The 20,076-nt window shown below is 40.6% G+C and overlaps 2 protein-coding genes across 5 annotated transcripts in view; one reads left to right on the top strand and one right to left on the bottom strand.

Annotated features, from left to right (window-relative positions):
• The window catches only part of LOC137107606 (cell adhesion molecule DSCAML1-like), a 48,574-nt gene extending 42,272 nt beyond the window's left edge, over positions 1–6,302 (top strand). For 2 of the 4 annotated variants that reach the window (XM_067491330.1, XM_067491328.1), the window contains exons 22-34: positions 75–192; positions 340–503; positions 609–707; positions 1,042–1,230; positions 1,538–1,825; positions 1,923–2,078; positions 2,217–2,247; positions 2,392–2,510; positions 2,635–2,787; positions 3,024–3,224; positions 3,583–3,894; positions 3,989–4,006; positions 4,267–6,302. In XM_067491330.1, the coding sequence (XP_067347431.1) occupies positions 75–192; positions 340–503; positions 609–707; positions 1,042–1,230; positions 1,538–1,825; positions 1,923–2,078; positions 2,217–2,247; positions 2,392–2,510; positions 2,635–2,787; positions 3,024–3,224; positions 3,583–3,894; positions 3,989–4,006; positions 4,267–4,700 (2,282 nt within the window). In that variant the 3' untranslated portion in view covers positions 4,701–6,302. The remainder of the gene's footprint in view (positions 1–74; positions 193–339; positions 504–608; positions 708–1,041; positions 1,231–1,537; positions 1,826–1,922; positions 2,079–2,216; positions 2,248–2,391; positions 2,511–2,634; positions 2,788–3,023; positions 3,225–3,582; positions 3,895–3,988; positions 4,007–4,266) is intronic. The other 2 variants (XM_067491331.1, XM_067491329.1) reach the window with 1 other exon arrangement.
• A 2,939-nt stretch (positions 6,303–9,241) lies between these two features.
• On the bottom strand, positions 9,242–19,947 carry arhgap35b (Rho GTPase activating protein 35b). The gene is made up of 8 exons (XM_067491335.1): positions 19,553–19,947; positions 18,744–18,822; positions 13,623–17,533; positions 13,213–13,354; positions 12,715–12,792; positions 12,398–12,529; positions 12,071–12,176; positions 9,242–11,949 (listed from the first exon to the last, which is right to left on the bottom strand). Exons 3-8 carry the CDS (start codon positions 17,340–17,342, stop codon positions 11,538–11,540), a joined length of 4,590 nt encoding a protein of 1,529 aa, XP_067347436.1. The 5' UTR covers positions 17,343–17,533; positions 18,744–18,822; positions 19,553–19,947; the 3' UTR covers positions 9,242–11,537.
• Between the last annotated feature and the right edge of the window lie 129 nt (positions 19,948–20,076).

Below are 20,076 nucleotides of genomic sequence, written 5' to 3'. Positions count from 1 at the left end.
TGTTTTTCAAAGTTTGAAGTTAATGATTTTATTGTTTTTTCTTTATGTTTGTATGTGTGTGGATTGGTGTGCAGTCCCAGCTAAGATCCTGTCCTTTGGGGGCACAGTGACCACACCCTGGATGAAGGAAGTGCGTCTGCCCTGCAGCTCAGTGGGAGAACCCGCTCCCACAATTAAATGGACCAAAGACAGGTCAGAGCTCATCCTCTAACATTTATATGTCAGCATCGTGAATTACCCAGATAGATACTGCTGCTTGTTAGTGGAAATCACAGTTAAAAATAACTCACCTTACTCTGGGATGAAGTTAATATCTGTAACCTGTCTGCACTTGCACAGCGAGGACTCAGCCATTCCAGTGACAGCTGACAGTCAGCGGCAGATCTTATCTAACGGCACACTGGTGCTGCGTTCAGTGAAAGCCGAGGATTCTGGGTACTACACCTGCACAGCCACTAACACCCTGGGCTTTGACACTATCATAGTCAATCTTGTGGTGCAAGGTAAGTAAAAAAACAGAAGCTGCGGTTGATTGGAAACTGACTTGTCAAGAATGTTTTTGACTTTCTGCTCAATTGTTAACTCACTGTATCCATGCGTATGCCCAGTTCCTCCCGACCAGCCTCGCCTGATTGTCTCCACTACCTCCACCTCCTCCATCACTTTGGCTTGGATTCCTGGGGACAATGGTGGGAGCTCCATCAGAGGTGTGTTACTGACTAGAGTTTCTGTGATCAAAGAAACACCTTGCACCTCCCTCACTGACCATATAGGTTTGTTTTTTTGTGACAGGTCCTTTTTGATATACTTCACCCTCTTGGTATCAGCTGTACCAATGCTGCATCATAACAGTGTCAACAATGATCTTAATGTTTCTGTGGAAGTAGGAGGCAAACCAGAGTTGATTGTAGCTGATTGTTGCCCCCTGGTGTCTAAAAGATGTAGCAGCGGCAGCTGGGATCCTTCACAGCAACACATTATTTATTATAAAATGTTGTTTTAAAGGAATTGTATTTGACATAAAGCTTTGTGATTCTGCAGGATTTGTGTTACAATATTCCGTGGACAACACAGAAGAATGGAGAGATGTGTTCATCAGCTCTAGTGAACGTTCATTCCGGTTGGATAATCTGCGCTGCGGAACCTGGTACAAGGTCAAGTTGGCCGCCAAAAACAGTGTGGGCTCGGGGCGCATCAGTGAAATCATTGAGGCAAAGACCCATGGAAGAGGTGAGGGGTGGAAACGTTTGTAGCAATGCAGCGAGAAACAAACAAAAACGTCAAACTATTTTGCAAAACAAAAACATATATATAAATTTAAAAAGTTTCAAAATGTAACTTTAACATTTAAAATCTATATATCTAATTTAGTTTTTTAAAAAACTAAATTGTTGTATACGGCTGTATCACAGTAGGTTTCCCGGATTTTAGGTATGTAATAAATAAAAAGCAGTACAAGGAAATTCAGCTGTACATTATAATTTTGTTGGCATAACTACCTTCTTTCCAACTTCCTGTTGTTCCGTCTCCTCTACAGAACCAGTGTTCAATAAGGACCAACCACTGCTCACACACATAAACTCCACTCATGCAGGACTCAACCTGCAGGGCTGGACCAGTGGCGGCTGTCCCATCACTGACCTGATGTTGGACTTCAGACCAAAAGGTACCTGGGCCTGGCAGACTGTCAAAGCCAACTCCACCTCTCAGCTCTTCCTTAGTGAGCTGCATGAGGCAACCTGGTACGAGCTCAAAATGAAGGCTTGTAACAGCGCTGGGTGTGGGAACCAGAGCTCACAGTTTGCCACAACTGACTATGATGGCAGTAAGTAAATCGGGCGTCTTTTTCATTCTGTCCATCACTCTTCTTTCATCTCTACCTCTTGCACCTAAGTGACTGTATTGATTTTGTTTGTCCACAGGTACTATACCTCCCATTAAATCAGCTCGTGGAGAAGGTGATGATGTTAAAAAGCTTTTCTCAATTGGCTCTCCTGTCATCCTGGTTACTCTGGGTGTCGCGTTGCTCTTCATTATCCGCAAGAAACGCAAGGAGAAACGACTTAAACGTCTCAGAGGTGAGAGGAAGGGGGAAAAAAAGTTCAGAGAGAGAGAGATCAGTAGTTTTTTTAATAGATTAATAGTTACAAGTTAGTTACAAGTTGAAATTATTATCTTCACAACTAAGTGAAACTTAAGAAATTGTCTCCTTATAGATGCTAAGAGCCTTGCTGAGATGCTTATCAGGTAAGAGCCTCCTCACATAAGCATAGGTTATTTTTTATGACAACTGTAAAGGTGGGAATATTTTACATAGGTCAACCTCATATTAAAACTTTACAAGTGACACCAGCTTGATGATAAGTGTGATTTCCATGTGTGGATTTCCAGCAAGAACAATCGGAGTATAGACACTCCTGTGAAGGGCCCTCCTCAAGGACCGAGGCTTCATATTGATATCCCACGTGTGCAACTACTTATTGAGGACAAGGAAGGCATTAAACAGATAGGTACGTTGCTGAACTCGACAACAAGACAAACTACACTATCATTTATATATGTGTGATACATGTATCTGTGTGATTGATCCTTCTTATAGCTTAAATCAAATAATTTTACATTTTTGTGCAATAGGAGAAGACAAGGCAGCAGTGCCGGTGACTGATACGGAGTTTAGCCAATCAGTGAATCCGCAGAACTTCTGCACAGGAGTGTCTCTACACCACCAAGCTCTTATCCAGAATTCAGGGCCTTTGATCGACATGTCAGACATCCGTCCAGGCACAAGTGAGTGTGGTTTTCTTTAAAGATATTTTATTTTCCTAAAAATGTCACAGCTACTAAGTTGACTACACATGACAAAGGTATGTAGGTGAAAGCTTTGGTCTTTAATTGCATTGCATGCTCACTTACACTACTTTAGTTATGTAAAAAAATAAAGACACTATGTAGTTTATGACAATACAGGAACAAGCAGCCTCTGTACTACTGAGTTCTTCTCTGATCACTGTGATTTCCCTCAGACCCTGTGTCCAGGAAGAGTATTAAATCAGCCCACAGCTCCAGGAACAGATACTCCAGCCAGTGGACACTGAGCCGACCCAGTCAGAGCCAGTCAACAGCCTCTGCACGAACTCTGACCTCAGACTGGAGGACAATGGGCTCTCATGGCATCACCGCCACTGAGAGCGACAGCTACAGCGCCAGCCTCTCCCAAGACACAGGTGGGTCAGTCCCAGCCAGTAGCACTGAGACCATGCCACTACTCATAAGCTAGAGTCAATTTTTTGCTTTGTCTCACTGTTATGTTTACACATAGCAGTGGTTCTTTAAGGGTAAATTACTAGCTTTTAATTTTAATTCTATCACTACTAAATACATACTTTATTAATATTTTGTAAATCTTTCATTAAAACATGTAGGTTGTCAGTAAAAGCAAAAGTTGTTGAACATATATTAGAATATTATCATGCTATCTAACCACGTGGCCGCAAGTGTGAGTACGTTATGTCTTAAATAAGCTCTTATCTCATGAAGCATATGCTTTTGCTTACTGAATAAACTTTTTTTTTTTCTTTCAAGATAAGGGTCGCAACAGCATGGTGTCAACAGAGAGCGCCTCCTCCACCTATGAGGAGCTGGCGAGGGCCTACGAGCACGCAAAGCTGGAAGAGCACCTGCAGCATGCCAAGTTCACCATTACAGAGTGTTTCATCTCTGACAGCTCATCTGACCAAATGACCACAGGTACCAATGACCCGGCAGACAGCATGACCTCCCTCAGTACACCATCGGAACCAGGCATCTGTCGCTTCACCGCCTCACCACCCAAACCACAGGACTATGATCGCGGTAAAAATGTGGCTGTGCCCATTCCACACCGCGCCAATAAAAGTAAGTATGAAAGATGTAGGGACAGGTATGCAACAATTTTCCTTTTCTTGTTTAGCACCTTTGACAATGGGTTTTGCTCTTAATTCCCATGTAGCACTTCATATTGTTACAGGTAAGAAACCAACTGCAGATTCTCACTTCTTCTATTGAAATCTGACATATAATAGTGAGAGTACGTGGAACCACAGACTGCTGAACAGTGACGTCAAATGTCTTTTCTTTACTAAAGGGACCAAAAAAAGAATGAAAGCTAAAGTGTTTTGACTATTGAATCAACAATTGTTTGGCATCACCCAATATTTCCCTGTATCTGCTAAAAATTGATTGGAAAGACTCAGTGTTTGTTCTTGTTTTGACACTTGTGTTTTTCAGGTGAATTCTGCAACCTACCACTCTACATGAAGACAGACCCATTCTTTCGCAAGCAAGGGGAGTTGCACGATCCATGCCCAGCTGTGCCACCACGGGAAGCTTCAATTCGCAGCCTTACACAGCGAGCATGTCACACCCAGGGCCGTCACAAGACTCTAGATCCTGCCAAACAGCAGGCCCTGACGCTGGGCCATTCTGGGTTGGGCAGCTTGGGTTCAAGCTCAGGCACTGCCACCTTGCCCCAAAGAACTCTCACCATGCCCAGTTCTAACACTGCAGCCACGGCTTCCACTTCCAGCACGAGCAGCAACCCCATCAACAGCAACAAGGTGGGTGGCTCCAGAGACTCACTGCTTGAGAGCAGCTCCTCTGCTCTGGGGAGACTGCAGAAACAGAGTGTGGGGGCCTACTCCAAGTCATACACACTGGTGTAGTCTTTTCTCTTGCACAGGCTTGCACTGCAATCCTACTTCTGAGCCAGTGGCACTCTGGTACTGTTCAGTCTGGGCCAGAAAGGGCACGCAACCATCTTTCTGTAAACCCAACTAATGGTGGACTGCCCAGTGTCCTGTCTAATTTTCCTCGGGATATGTGTTCTCCCAGACAGAGACCCAGCTAACCCTACTTTTCATGTTCACCTGGGACTCTGTAAAAGAACTTCTAACTAACAGTTCAAGACTGCTGGTGCTCAGCTTCGCACAGTCACAGGAGCTGCACAGCAAAAACCAGGAAGTGATTCTGTGGTCATTTGGAAATATTGACTATAACTGAGGAATTAAAAGCTCTGTGTCTATGATGATGAAGACTACGATAGCCAGTATGGAGCTGTGTGGGAATCCTGTCTCATACGCACACGCATACTGTCCTCCATAGTTTGAGTATTATTGTCACTTTGCAGGACATGCTGTTGAGTTCCCTCTTTTTACTGTATCTTTCACCCTCTATGTGTCTCTTAAAGTCCCATATACCTATTGGCAGATTTTCTCTTAATGGTGATTCCAAAATTAAATTATACTTGTTCATTACCCAGAAGGATAAAATATGTATCACATTATTTTCCCCAACAAATCTCTCTCCAGATGAACAGTGTTTCTAAACAAATCACGACAACCAAAATAAACCAGCTACAGTATCATTTCTCACATTATAAATAGAGACTATTTGGTATTATAAAGAATTAACATATATATTTCTATGTAGGTATATTACTGACATTTAAGTGAAACTATGACAAAGTACTGTATAAACTGTATGTACTACAATAGTGGTGTAATGGTAAATACAAAAATTTAATGTCAAATTTAAGAATAAGACAATCGCTCAATCATGAAATTTTAAAAGAAGAAATTTTAAAAAAGGTTGGACTAAATAAAGAAAAAGTTAAATATATACAAAGGATCTTCTGTATGTTACTGTATGTAGAGCGACCAAGAAAAACGTGTTTCCCTTCTGAGTGACCCTTTCCAAGCCACATGTTTAGATGGGAAAAGCAAGGTAGACCACTTTGATTTTGCTTCAGTTCCTGTAAAGGCAGGCAGCCTGGATGGACAGATAATATCCTTCCTGGTTTGCATCAACTACTTTCATGTGTGTGTTTGGTGGAAATGATCATGGCAGAAAACCTTCTGTAGTCTTATTTAAGTGTGCTCATGAGGATATAATAGAGGCTTGATGTGTTGGTAAATACAATAACATTCAGAAACCAAAATCAGTGTCACGGATGATCTCCAAATAAGATATGTGGTAGGAAGAACGATTGTTGCAAGGTGGTTACAGGCTTGCATTATGTATGACACAGTATAAAGGCCTCTGTTTGTGGTGTGGACAAACATTCAGAAATATAGGAATATGCCCCACCAACCTCACAGTCAGCCTTTAGTGCCAGCGAGCCAACCTTTGCTCTTCAAGGCAAGATAGACTAGCTGAAGGAATCCCAGTCATGATGTGAATGAAGTTAAATAATATAATGTTGAGAGATGCTATATTGTATGTCAGGGAGTTCTGTTTTGAAAAATATATAATAATTACACAATTGATATATTTGTTGTTGCCCTGTTTAAAGTACTGTATATGTCTTGCTTTCTTTATCTCCATCCCCACCATTTTGTGCTAATGTACATTCACACAACAACCTACTGGAATGTCTTTTATAAGCATCTCCATGATAGTGTTTTGTGGCTTATATTTATTTATCTATTTACTTTGTTTGTTTGTTTATTTAGGAGAGGGGGTCTTTGATTTTCAGTCATAATAATAATTTGAATCTTTTTGGGGTTTAGTCAAAATTTTGCTTACAAAGGTCACATAGTACTAAGTTCAGCCAGTGAATTCAGGGACTTGTAGCTCTTTTGGTCACACCAACTACTAGTGTAATGTGTATATACAGGGCTGGAGTCAGTCCTGAAGCAGTCAGAGTCTTGTCTTTTTCCCCTGTTAAAATAAATCAAAGTAAGGATTCACCACCCTAAACATATAGACCATCATCTCTACCTTTGTCAGTGCTGTTTATAGACTAAGTCTTGTACATAAAAACAGTTTTGTATGAAGAGCTATTTTCGTCAGAATAAATCAGGGGACACATCAGGGTTGAATGCCCCAATTTCAAAATTGAAATGGTATCAAAAATAAAATATTTTACATCTGCAATGGGCAAAAAAATGTCTTTCCCTTTATGTTTTTGATACTAATTTGTTGAATTTTTATTCTTTTTTAAGGTCTTTTGATGTTGTCATTTGTCCTATTTACTTTTTTTAATAATCCTTATTTTGTATTTTGTTCATCCTCATAAAGTGTCATTGCATGCTTGCAAAAAGGGAAAAACTGAAGGAAAAAATGTATGAAAATTAAAAATTAAAAAAATGTTGAGGGTATCCCAAACATTTCTTTGAGTTGCTTGTTATAGCAATTGCTTGTGTTCAAAAGTACATTTTCTATGAAAAGAAAGCAAAAACTAAAAAGATCATTCTAACACCTTGTGCAATAAAGCTATCTTTCATACATAATGTCTTCTGTCATTCTCAACAGGTTTGTTTGTTTATTATCTGAAAAGTTTTGAACTGACATTTATATTGGATTAACAGATAAACAGCTGAAGGATGTTGGCATTTACGGTGGCAGGGGCCTGAGATGAGATGAGAAGAGTGCAAGTCCATCAAATGAGTGTGTGACATAGTTGGGGAGTCATTGGGCCAACATGTCATGGGTTGACATTACACCCAAATCGACATTAAATCTAGGGTTACATCAAAAAATAGAGACAAATCTAAACAAACAGTTTGCTAATGATAATAGTGGAAAACAAATAAACTATACTTTCATCCAAACCAACATACTAGTAAGGCACACAATAGCAGTGTCTAAAGACGTGCTCAGTAGGGACAAAGAATCTAATTACTAAAAGTGTGGTTCCTAGACGTCTGAGCCACAGCTGAATACTAGTAAATAATCTAGTTAATATACTTACATATCAAGTATAAAATTAGGCAGGCTCATTGGTTTACGAACAGATAAACGTGTAACTACTGTACATCAGCACTGATTTGAAGTGATAATCCAGCAATTTAGTATCACATTCATAGGATTTGGGAACTTGTGAGATACACGTTTTTGTATTTTAGATGTATATTTTATATTCTAAAATCAAAGTAGAAGATGCTGGGATGCTGATTTGTAGCCTCTAGTGTAAGTCAAGCCTGAAAAACAGTGCATCATACAGTTTCGAAAATACAACTCACTCCCAGAAAACATCAGGATGTGGACCACTTCTGACAAAGACATGCCTCTGCTTGCTTGCAACATAATACACGTGGTGAACATATAAAATGTCATACTTTAGTCAAACAGGATGTAAGTAAGTGGACCACCTGGTAAATGTGGATATGGCCCATATGTATATGTTTACATTAAGTTTGGCCTACATGCTTTTGGTAACTTTTGAACCACATCCACATCTTAAAATGTGTGCCACTTAACTTCTCAATCAAACATTTTTAAAGGTCACATAGTCAAGCAGTGTTTGTAGCTGATGTATTTTTAATTGGCTCTGTACAACAAATAAGGTAAATCGGTGTCTGTTTGGGAGTTGTGAAAAATAGGATCTATTTAGAAAATGACCAAAGCTACTGTATCCTTAGCAGGTTCACAATGTTAGACATCTTCAGCACATAATAATGTGTATTTACTATAAAGTTATAATAAGTGCAAGTAAAAAACTGTGGGTAGTGAAAGTGTATCTTAGTTAAGCTGAGTTGGACAAATAACTCGATCAAATGAGTTGGCCAGCTGTCATTCAGGTGGAGGCTGATGATGCACTGCAGTTGCTCACCATTATTCACCACTCACTATGTTTGTGGCACTAGAGGAACCTCTCCACCAAATTTGCATTAAAGTAAATGAAGAAATGGTTGAATCTGAAGTCTAAACAATAAAGTTTAATGAGCCTACACATTCTAAAGAATTGATACTATTTATAATGACATGTGGAGTAAACGCAAACATCATCTTAGCTCTAAACCCATGCAACCACAAGATGGAGTCCTATCATTATAATGTCTGACACCCTGCACTGAGGTTAACAGATACTGTGACAAAGTAACCCAGAGAAAGAGTGCAGTCATTCGTGATGGATATACTGTGAATAATTTATGTTTTTCAGAGTCACCGGCACATTTGCCAAAATACCATTGGTCCTAGTTACTAAAGCAGATCTTTTTGTGTGAAAACGAAGCTTATTCATTAGTAGATGTTTTAAGGAAAATCTGTTGTCATTTTCATTTAAGATTATCTCATAATTAAATAACATATAGATGAAGCAGCAGATATACAACATATGCATGGAATTTCTGCCTTTAGCAAGTTCCCTATCAGGAAAATAGCTTGAGCCACATTCCCCAGTGGACATTGTAGAAAATAATAATTATAATAAATAATTATGAAAAGAACAATGAAGCACACACAAACACACACAGAGGCACCCTAAAAAGACAATTTTACAAGATTTCATTTATTAACTATTATACAGTTCACATAAGGCCTTCATCTTCAAACACTATTCTCAGTCAGATTCCATGGTTTGCTCTTGGTGCACAGTACATAACTTTCACGTTTTAGCTATTTCACTTTGACATTTGTCTTGTTCCTATATTAATTTCATGTTTTAAAACAAGAGAATTTTTTCGTCCTTCTCCCTTGGTGTGTTTTTAAATCATGCACTAAACTTAAGTGGCCTTGAACCATTCACAAAAATTGTAAAAACTGACTTTCAATCATTGAAATACACACTAGAAATGTTTTCTACCATTGACTAAGGGGTGGTGTTCCCCAACATACAAATAAACAACCATTATAGAGTAGTTTGCACTCAATTTTTGCTCATTGAAAGACAGATTTGCCAAGTTTGTAACAGAAGTGATGCAGTAAGATTATATACTCCCAGTTATTATGATACCATTACTTTGTGGTTTTATGCCAGTCTTAATGTTACAGCTTAAAACTCTGAGCAGTATGAGAAGAGCCCTCAGTTTAGTCTGATAAACACATAAAATTACTGACTCCCAACAGTGTTGCAACTCTAAAAGTACCAGAATTGATGATCCCAAATATTAATACAACCAATAATCTAGCAAGTCTGGTCTTGAAACCAAGAGCCATAGCACAGCCACAATCATCCAGAACTTGTAAGCCTGTGTTTCACCCGGTTCTATTAAACAGACAATAGTTTGTCTCATAAAAGTTAAAATGATCAGGTCTTTCTTAACTTCATTTCAGTGCTGCCACTGAAAATGTGCTGCCTGTTTTTAAAAGGAATGCTAATATACCAGCACAAAACTAATACACTAGAGCAGGTAAACGGCTGTTGGTGCTTCCTGAATGTGTCTCATTCACAAATATTTAACTTCTACTGGTTGTTGTATTGTAAAGCAGGACAAGCAGTAACAGTGCGTTGAGAATACTAAACCTTCTGAGTTAAAAGGTCCTTAATATTAGATGAATACAAAGAGCTTGGTTTGATAGACAGCCACAGCAAAACATCCAACACCCTATCATGTTTCAAGCATTAGGCTTCCATGGACACAAGATGGCAATGTAGAGTTGTGTTACGGTATGATTAGGTTACACATTCAAAAATGGCATAATTTCTCCTTCACTTGACTAATGTTTGAGATCATAATTGTCTAATTAAACCAAATGTCCCTACACATCCACTCCGATTAACCAACAGCTACACAGAAGACAAACTCTAAAAGAAAAACTATTTTTCACTTGGCTGGATGAATGAGGAATTTGAGCAGATTCAGATTTCCCATTTAACTAAAACTGGACCTCTGGATCCACTTAAAGAACTTAAGTTTTTACAAAATGATCTTGTTACACAAGCCGGCTTGGATGCCACACTCAACCACTAACCAAACAATATGGACAATTATTCAATGTGGCATTTCTTCAGATTCAACACTACACTATCAAAAAGTGCTTCAGATATGTTTGTGGATACAAAAACAAGTTTGATGTAAACAAAGTTTGATCTGTCAGAACTCTGTAGAGGCAATGGGTATGGCTGTTTGAGCTGTGAAATTAAAAACAGACAAGAAAACAGCATGTCAACAAAACAAACCCTTTTGAGGGGAAAACAACATTGATCATTAAAGTGCATCCCTGGATGTGTACCCACCCCTTCCCTTTCCTTCCACATACTGACCCCTCAATTACAACCAATGAGAGAAATCCCAAAGGCAGACAGAGGAACCTCTGCTATATGGAGCAAACTGCTGCCCAAAGGACCTACAGAGGGACAATCTATAAATCCAGTGGTATTACTTTCATGAATGAAATAAACTAAAACAGTCTTACACAGATAAAAACATGGTGGTCAGAAATCATTTCTTCCAGCTTGGCATAGACATTTCTTTTTCTTGGTATTGTAAGATAAGTGGTCGCCGTTGACAGAAGAGAGGCTTGCTTTGACAGTGTCCTCTATCCTCCACTTTGACCCTGATGTCAAAATACAGGAAATCAGGGCTCACACAGCAGAGAACGAGTGACTGCTGGTAGCGTGCCATGATGCAAACAATTATGGATACAAATGACAGGGGTAGTTTCTCAGACACTTCCCATCTCTACTCTTCATAACATTGTTGTCCATGATCAAAAATGTAGTGTGCAAGTGCACGTTTGCTTTCTTTTTCTTTTCTTTTTTTTTTTTTTAATTAAGTGTGTGTTGGTGATAAGGTCCAGCATCATCATGGGCACACGTGGTTTAATTTCATTGTCTCTCACAGTGTCTCTTGTTCAGCAGGAGAATGATGGGAGTGGGGGTGCTGGTGAAGGGGAGGGAGCAGTGACTGCAGGGGAGACTGGGGTGTGGTTGGGGGGGACTGCTGCAGGGGGCTGAAGTGTGTGGTGGTGTGGGAAGGAGAGGAGCGGTAACAGGAGTAGGCAGAGCTCCCACTGAGGGTGGTGGTGGGTGAGGCAGGAAGGCCTGCTAGGCCAGTGGGAGAGTCGAGGAGAGGCTGGTTGTAAAAGAAGAATGCACACTGGTGGATGAAAGTCTCGATGATTGTCTGATAGGTGCGTGTGGCTGTCAGGGCATCCATAGTGGAGAAATCTGGCCTCATGAGGGTGGGCCAGAAACAGATGGACAAGTTTTCACTGGTCATCAAGTTCAGCCTGCTCAGCTGGCTCACCCTTGGAAAAACACACAATCACACACCATTCCTATCATAGAGTGCAGAAAATATGATGTGTGTTTACCACAGAAAAACAACAAATCTACCAAAGTGATTTAAACGGCAGAAACAGAACTTACTTGTGTAAGTGGGTTACTACATATTTGAAGACCTCATAATTCTCCCTGGGAAACTTCCTCAGGACATCCTTCATGGTATATAGCCGCTGTTCTCGATCATTAATTTCTATACACAAAAAGGTTACAGTTAAACTGGCAAATCACTGACCTGTAATTTGTACCTGAAGTGTCTCAACACTACCAGGAAAATTGTTCTTGTAAACAGTAAAATACCTAAAACTGATTTAAAGCCAATCTGCCAAAACTATCCCTACCCTCTTCCCTCCTACAGAAATAATTGTTTTATGTTCTAGTAAAGACCCTCCCAAACCAGGAGTGTTTGCTTACTGAAAGCATCCAGTAGGTCCACCTGTAGAGCACAAGGCACCAGGGGCTCAGGCAGCTCAGAGAAGAAGCTTTTGAGGGCTCCAGCCACAGTGTTTATTGAAAAGTCTTTCTCCACCAAGTCTAATCCGTGGTCTGCACAAGAAGAATGAGAGAGTTAATATGGACCAGAGAAAATAAACCCAATAAAACTAACATTCATCAAACCCAAACAAATAGTTGCATGTCACTTTCCTTTGGTAACTGTTTATGTTTTGATTAGACAGCCACATAATTACATGTTAAACAGCTGGTTCAAACATGTCTGATGAGCAACTCACCCTGTTCAAACTGCCTCTGCATGCTTTCCATCTCTGACTTGTTCCCACTTACACGATACAAACCCTCTGTATTCAGGCCTGAAGGGGGAAAAAAGAAGAAAAAAAAGAGAGCAGCAGAGAGAAGGGGGAAGATTCAGGGTGGCACAGTGGGAAACGAGCAAAGCACAAACACTTCATTAGCTCCACAAAAACACGTGACAATACAGATACTGGCAGAACTACTTTACTAAAAAACAACTCTGTGGTCTTGAACAGGTGCACTGATTTTGGAGTCTAGTGACTAATCAATTGCGTAAAGGATATCTCTTGATAAATGAACATTGACTGTACTCCTCCGAATACCATTTCTACTATTATTTGTTTAGTGTCGAACAATCAGTTGCATGTCACATTCCTCTGGTAATTATTGAGGATTTAATTAGATTAGCCAGAACCATAATTACATGTCAAACAGAATGAAACATGATAGTGAAATAAGCTAGAAGACAAACAACTTACCTGTTGTCTCAATGAAGCGGACACACTTCTCGATGAAGAGTGGGATTGGTCTGTCTGGGGATACCACACTCAGTAGGGGAACCCCGAAGTAATTGCTCTCCAGGGGCTTGGGAATAGCTGGACGTGGCTTTTGTCTTGTTTTCTGTGACAAAACAAAGACATAGGACTCCATGTGTCTCAAACAGGGATAACTGTGTTGATAGTTGTGACACTCCTTGGTTAACGAAACAAAATGCACCCCAATACACAGCAAATCAGAAAACTGTCACATTCATACAAAGTTTGACAAAGTGTCTAGATCATCCCCAAGGCTTTCAATTGACAAACAATACATATTTTAATACAATAATTACCTATTTTATAAACATATGACTATGGACACATAAATTAAAATGAGCTATAATACACACCTTAGCTGTTCGTCGCAGGCTTTTCAGAATGTTTCTCTTCTTTGGGTCCTCACTCTCCTCATTAACAAGGCTTTCACCTTTCAGAGTCCCAAAGTCATCTTCCTTGGACTTTGTAAGAGCTCCCATCTCATCATCACTTCCTATAAAGCTTGTGCGGAAACTGCTAAATTTGCCAAGCCGCTTGGAGCGGTCACGATACAGACGAGGCTTCACCCCGACTGCTGAGAACTTCCTTCTTCGCTCCAGAGAGCTGCTGTCTGCTTCACTGTCTGAGCCATTACCATTGGAGTGCATCCTATTGGAGTTGCGAATAGTGATGATTTTGCCTTGTGTGCTGTCATGTGGCACAGAGTAGATGATCTCTTCATTACTAGGGCGGGGTTTTGAAACAGCATCCATGGGTTCGGCATAGTCTGAGGGATCGTAGCCCACATCCCCACCAGGAACCCAAGTTACAGCAGAGGGTAGGGAGCGACGATGTCCTAGAGTATCCATATATGGGTTACGGGTCATCTTCCTGAAGTCAAAAGTGACACCCGGTTTAACCCTCACTTGGGGAGGTACTTTGTTGTTGAGTTTGTTTTCGAAGTCTCTTATATCGGATATTACAGAGATGTCACTGGAATCTAAATCAGGTAGGTTGAAACCCCCACTATGGGAAGTGAGTGTGCCATCATAGTATGGCGGTGAAGGATCTACATCATCTTCTGAATCCAGGTACATAGTGACCAGACTGGGAGAACTGCAGCGTGGGGAGTACACATTTTCATTGGTGCATGCTTCAGCAACATTGTCATACATGTGTGTGGCCTCCACAATGTTGCGTTTCTCTACTACCTCCATCAGAAAAGAATGAAACATTTCTATCCTGTGAAGGCCTCCCACCACTCCCCCGGATCCACAAACCACACTGTTGAATCGACCCTCAATCTCATGGGCTAGCTCCTCCCCCTGGATCAGCTGTTCACAGGCAAAGTCACTGTCAGTGAGCTCTACCTGACTATCTCCCACTGCCAACAGCTGAATTGGTATAATGTCCTGAACCTCACACAAGAAAGCACACAGGGTTTCCAGGGAGGCTTTTCGGGAGACTGAGTACACAGCCATGTATCCGTGTACTAACCTGCTCTTCCGCAGAGTGAAAGAGGCATGGTATGAAAGCAAAGACAGCTCTATAGCCAGCTTGTGTCCACCAATTGTCTGCTCAAGCAATACAGAGGTGCCACTATTGGACATGGGCCTGCAGTGCTGATGCATCAGGAAAGGGGCCAGGAGCTGCTCAATGTCGTAGCAGTCTCCACACATTAAGCACATGACAATGCGAAGGTCTGCCTCTGAGACTGGCTGTTGAGGAGAGTCTCTGAGACCTGGAGGCTCAGTGAGCAGAGGTGGGGAGCTATTACTAAAGGATGTGCTCCTCCTAATATCCAGAAGGCCCCTCAGCACTTGGTTTATTTGAGTCTCATTAACATTATGACCATAGCCCACACCAGGGGAGGCAGGATCTAAAAAGCTACACTGCAGTCTTCTTGCTACTTGCTGTCCCTGTGTAATTAAGTTTAAGGCAGTTTCTCGACCTATATCCACATACGATCCTACACCTCTTTTAGTGACTAAAAGCAGTGATGTTGGTAACTGTGCTAGCTGGCTATCCTTCCGACCTAGAGTTGATTCCCTAAGTCGCTCAAGGCTTTCAACAACATAGGAAAGTGACTCTTTTGAATTATACAGACACAGGCATCCATGAGGGGTGAAAGTGGGGGTGTGAAAGGAATTTACAGGAAGACGTACATTTCCCTCTATGGGGCGGAGTGTTAATTCATACATCTTCCCATCCAAAACATACCAGTCATCATTTGTGCAGAGAGCCCTAATCTCATTGGCAAATTCTCTGGCCAACCCATCCTTCCCTAGTATGACAAGGTTAATTCTGTCAGCCTTCGTGTCCCCAAAATGAGCTTTCACATCAAAAAAGGGATAACATGTAGGAAAACGTGAAGCTAAAAGCTGCTCAATCTTAGAGTCTACACAGTGTGGACTGCTAGGGCAGGTCTCCTTGGTAGGATGATAGACAAAGTGGATATGCTTCAATACCAGAGCATCTCGTTCAGCTGGAAGCTTTTGTAGCGCCTTGAACCGCTGTTCCTCCCCCAAAACCTCCTGGATTGCCCCCATCTTCTCCTTGCTGGGCTTGGCATCCACCTCAAGCTCATAGAAAAGCTCAGAGTACTCCAGTAAGAGCTCCTGGAAGTCTTCTTTAGCACGGTCTATGATCTCTTTCTGATGGCGGTTGTACAGGTCCAAGTACTCTGGTTCCTCAAGCCATTGGTAGAACTCTTCATTCATGATAAAGCTGCGTGCCTCCTCCCACGGTTTACCAGGTGTGACAAAGGGAGAGGACACTAACCTTTTTTTAAACTCCAGCCTCATCTCTGTCCGTCTACACTCATTGCGCAGATGTTCTAGGTGGGCAATAAATATTTCTTCTGCTTCAGCAGTCTCCAGTAGGTCTGAAGGGATTCTCTCATCTTCCATGTTATCAATATGAGATGTATCCTCCCATGGGGAGTCCTCAAGAACAACAAACCAGTGCCCAAAGTGCTGCTTGGACTCTAGGACCTTTTGTACCCCAGACCAGCTCAGCTGATCTATCTCATCGAGGTCAGGCACCAAAGAGCTAAGTGCTAAAGGAAGAGTGCTTAAGTATATTTTACGGCGCCTCTCAATATGTTCTTGTTTCAGACGGTAGACATGCTGTTGAAAAAGCTTTTTGCACTTAGCCGTTCCCTCCAAGAAGACATATTCTTTGTACTCTGGGGAGTTGTTTATGTGTCGACTTGTGTTTAGCCAGGTTTCATTATGATTCTTAACTTTACAGTTGATAAGCCATTCATAGCGATCCTTGGCTGAAGCTATCTGCTGACTCTGCAGCTTGAGGGCTTCAAAATAAGGAATGATCTTGGGCTTGCCCCTGCTCTTATCAATAAGTTGAACCAAAGTGAGGAAGGCAAGATCAACATTTATGTTTGAGCGCGCAGATGTCTCAACTACTGGTAGACTCTTTTTTGTTATAGCAAAAGTATGTGCATCTTTGATGTAGCGTTCTACTCCTTCATCACATTTGGTGAGGACCAGCACAATAGGCTTCTTAGTTTTGCTTAGTTGACCATACAGATTTGTGACAAATTTCAGCTGGTCGTCAAAATTGCGGTTCATGCCCCGGCTGACATCAACACAAAGCAGGAAGCCATCAACCTGCAGTTTGCCCTCAGGCATTTGTTTTTGCTCAAAGTCTTGCTCCAGTCCCAGCTGATCTGTGCAGAAGTACATTAGCTTCTCTGCTGAAGCCAGCTTGGTTCCAGCTGCTCGTTTGATGTAGGGCTGCATAGCAGTGCTACGGTGTGGCTGAAATGTCTGGTCATCAATGAACTCAGTTTGCTCCACAACATGCATTCTGCACTCTGGTCCCTCCTCCAGAACCCGTGATACCTCTCCCCAAAACAGAAAGTGATCATTATTTACAACTCGACCCCCAAAGTCACTGGTGCTCAACACTGATGTGTGGTCCAAGTAGAAGTCATCAGCACTAGGCCGCACATACCTATTACACAAGCAGGATTTGCCAACGCCACATTGCCCTTTTTCTTTCTCTGTTCCTGACAAACCCACCACAATGAGATTGTAAATGGGTGATCGGGCATCTTGCTTTTTCGCCATCATAGTCTGCTGACGCTCATCCTGCCATAAACAGGCACTATATAAATGAGTTCACTTGAATCTTTGTCCATAAAGTTGTTGATCCACACGGGAGATCAGATCTTCCTTGCTTCTGTGTGGCTTTGTTTAAATGAATAGCAGTGCAGTAAAAGCAGCAGAAGGTTCTTTCATTCAATCCCTAAGTGAATCAGATCCTGTCAAAAAACAAGGAAAAAAAAATTCAGACCAAATGTGCAATTGACAAAAAAATTTGTTTGAAGTAAAAGGGGGGGGAAAAGAAAAATATATATACTTGGGCCAATGACCTATTAACCAATTTTGATATTATAAAAAAATATAATTGTAAAAAAATATATAATTGTATAATTGTCAGAAAGTACTACTTTATGGGATAATAGTGTTACTGACAAAAATCTTTCTTACAAAATGTTTACTGTACCTTTTGACAAAGTCTGTCAACTTGTATATGGAATTTTTATATTTCTATCCTTCCTTATACTTGATCTCAAAACATAACTGAACGAGAGAATGACAATAAAATTTATAGAATTTTGTGTCAATTTTCTTTGAATACCAAGTAATATTAAACAAATATTAAAAGGCCAGGTATGATGTTTAAGCTGTTTATTAGAGTATAGTTAGTCTCTATGATTATGTCTATGGCTTTGATCACATAACAAGTCCCATTGTTTGTTGAAAATAACAAATTGTAACATGTGAAATTACCGCATTAATATTTTTACTGTACAAACCAAGTTCTTATCAAACACTGCTGTATTTTTTGCCAGCTTAACAATAGCATAAGCATGACGAGGACAGTGTTACAGGACCAGTAATGGAAAGCATTTACAATGTGTGCTGATAGGGGACAAAAAAAGAAAATATAGTTTAAAATTAAATTGTGATCCTTCTGCAAATTTCATTAGTCAGGCAGATTTATTTTACACTCTAGAGGCTGTGACTATTATTCTTGCTTTATTTTGTATTTCAAAACTTTTGATTAACAACTTGTTTTTTTTTAAAATCCTAACACCTCCATCAGTTTTTGATTCCAAGGTGAAATCTTCAAATTATTTGTACTAAGGTAAAACCCTAAACCTAAAAGATATTCAACTTACTAGAACAGAAAACCAAGATGGCAAATATTCCCATGTAAGAAATTAGATTTTCATTTTCTGACATTTGTGCTTTGAATATCGCACATCATTTTTAATTTTGGTTTATCCAAACTCTTGCCAGTTAACACTAGCTGCCACTAACTAAGTGATTAATAAACTCTTTTTACCTCTGATCTACTTACTTCAAAATCAAACTAGGCTCAGAATGATTTCATTAAAGCCATGAGAAAACATATTGGGAGTGGCACTCTAAATGACAATGTCAGCTGATCAGTGAGTGACTTACTGTATTCACCTCAGTCTCTATTTGTTCAGTCTTAATGAAGACTTTTTTAATCTAATGATCCAGCAGCTATCAACAGCATCTGCAAAGAGAAATCACTGAATGAATGAAGAAACATGCAAGCAATGCTTACGAGACACTGAACTTGTTTGGTAAACAGATTACAATTATTAGCATTGATTAAGGCTTAGATATTAAAATTCCTATAGAATTTATATAGAAGGTCAAAAATGAGTACATAGGACTTTCATTGGTGTGCATATAATTCAGTGGAGCCTTTCATCATCATCACAAAAAAGGGATCCCTGGCTTGCAATAAAACGGATGAACTGTCACATTAAGTGACCTCACATTAGAAAGAAAAAAAAAACGGGTCAGAAGCATCTATGGGAAGTCTATGCAGCTCAGCTGAGCTAGGCCTGATATCCAAATGAACAGATAAGTTGTTTGCAAATACTAACAACTAAAAGGGCCCAATCGTCATCAAATACATAGTTTACTAAAGTGCACCTTCAAACAAATGAATTTCCATAACCAAATTATTTAGATAAGATCTTGTAACGTTATTTGTTTTTGCAAAGGATTAACAGTTACCATGGGCTTTACAGTGCACAGAAAGGGGATGACCACGCCAGGCCTGTCGTCTACATAATGAAATTGCAGAACCGAAATCAGGGTTTGCCGACCTTCTCCACGCCGACTGTGCATGTTTAAAGGGAATTTTCTTAACCCAGCTGTTCAGGGTGTAGCACTACAGAGATTCACTAGGACACTGCACATAAAGAGGAGAAGAGAGCATGTAGACTACATACCATCGCATTTCTCCCTTTCTCCTCTTGCATCTGTCAGGCCAGCGCTTGCCGCAGACCTCGCCGCCTGATGTGCATAAGCATAAAGCCGCAGAATGTACTATGGCTCGTATTGATTCACGGACGATACTAATAATGTTACAACTTGTGCGAAGGGGTAATTTCATTCAAACATCCATTTATCCATGTCTGGATTCTCTTGTTTGGCATCGCTGTTTTCGTTTGCAATTTACCACCAGCAATGAAGAAATAAATATCACATATAATCGAGCAATGCGGTTGAGCTCCTGCAAAGTGCGTGTCCTCATGAGGAGATTCCGACGTATAAAGGTTTGCTTAGCCGTCTTCTTCTCGGTTCACCACGTTGCTTTTTCTCAATAATTATTCTGTCCATTGTTGTGCCCACATAATGCTGGGTCGGTGGCGCACACGAGACAACGGTGAGTTTGTAGCGATCGCCGCGATGATTCGTCTGAAATATGCCTCCACTGCAACAGAAATTGTTCATGTCCTGGTCAATTTATGAG

This window comes from Channa argus, chromosome 22, assembly GCF_033026475.1.
Source record: "Channa argus isolate prfri chromosome 22, Channa argus male v1.0, whole genome shotgun sequence".
Lineage (NCBI taxonomy): Eukaryota > Metazoa > Chordata > Actinopteri > Anabantiformes > Channidae > Channa > Channa argus.
Note: the sequence above shows the minus strand (reverse complement) of the source record. Positions and strands in the feature narration are given on the sequence as shown.

Coding starts and splice junctions, on each gene's coding strand:
- arhgap35b (XM_067491335.1), bottom strand. CDS start 17,342: ATGATGGCGAAAAAGCAAGATGCCCGATCACCCATTTACAATCTCATT. Junction 13,355..13,622: donor GCCTGCGACGAACAGCTAAG/GTGTGTATTATA, acceptor GTTTTGTCACAG/AAAACAAGACAAAAGCCACG. Junction 12,793..13,212: donor CCGCTTCATTGAGACAACAG/GTAAGTTGTTTG, acceptor TTCCCCCTTCAG/GCCTGAATACAGAGGGTTTG.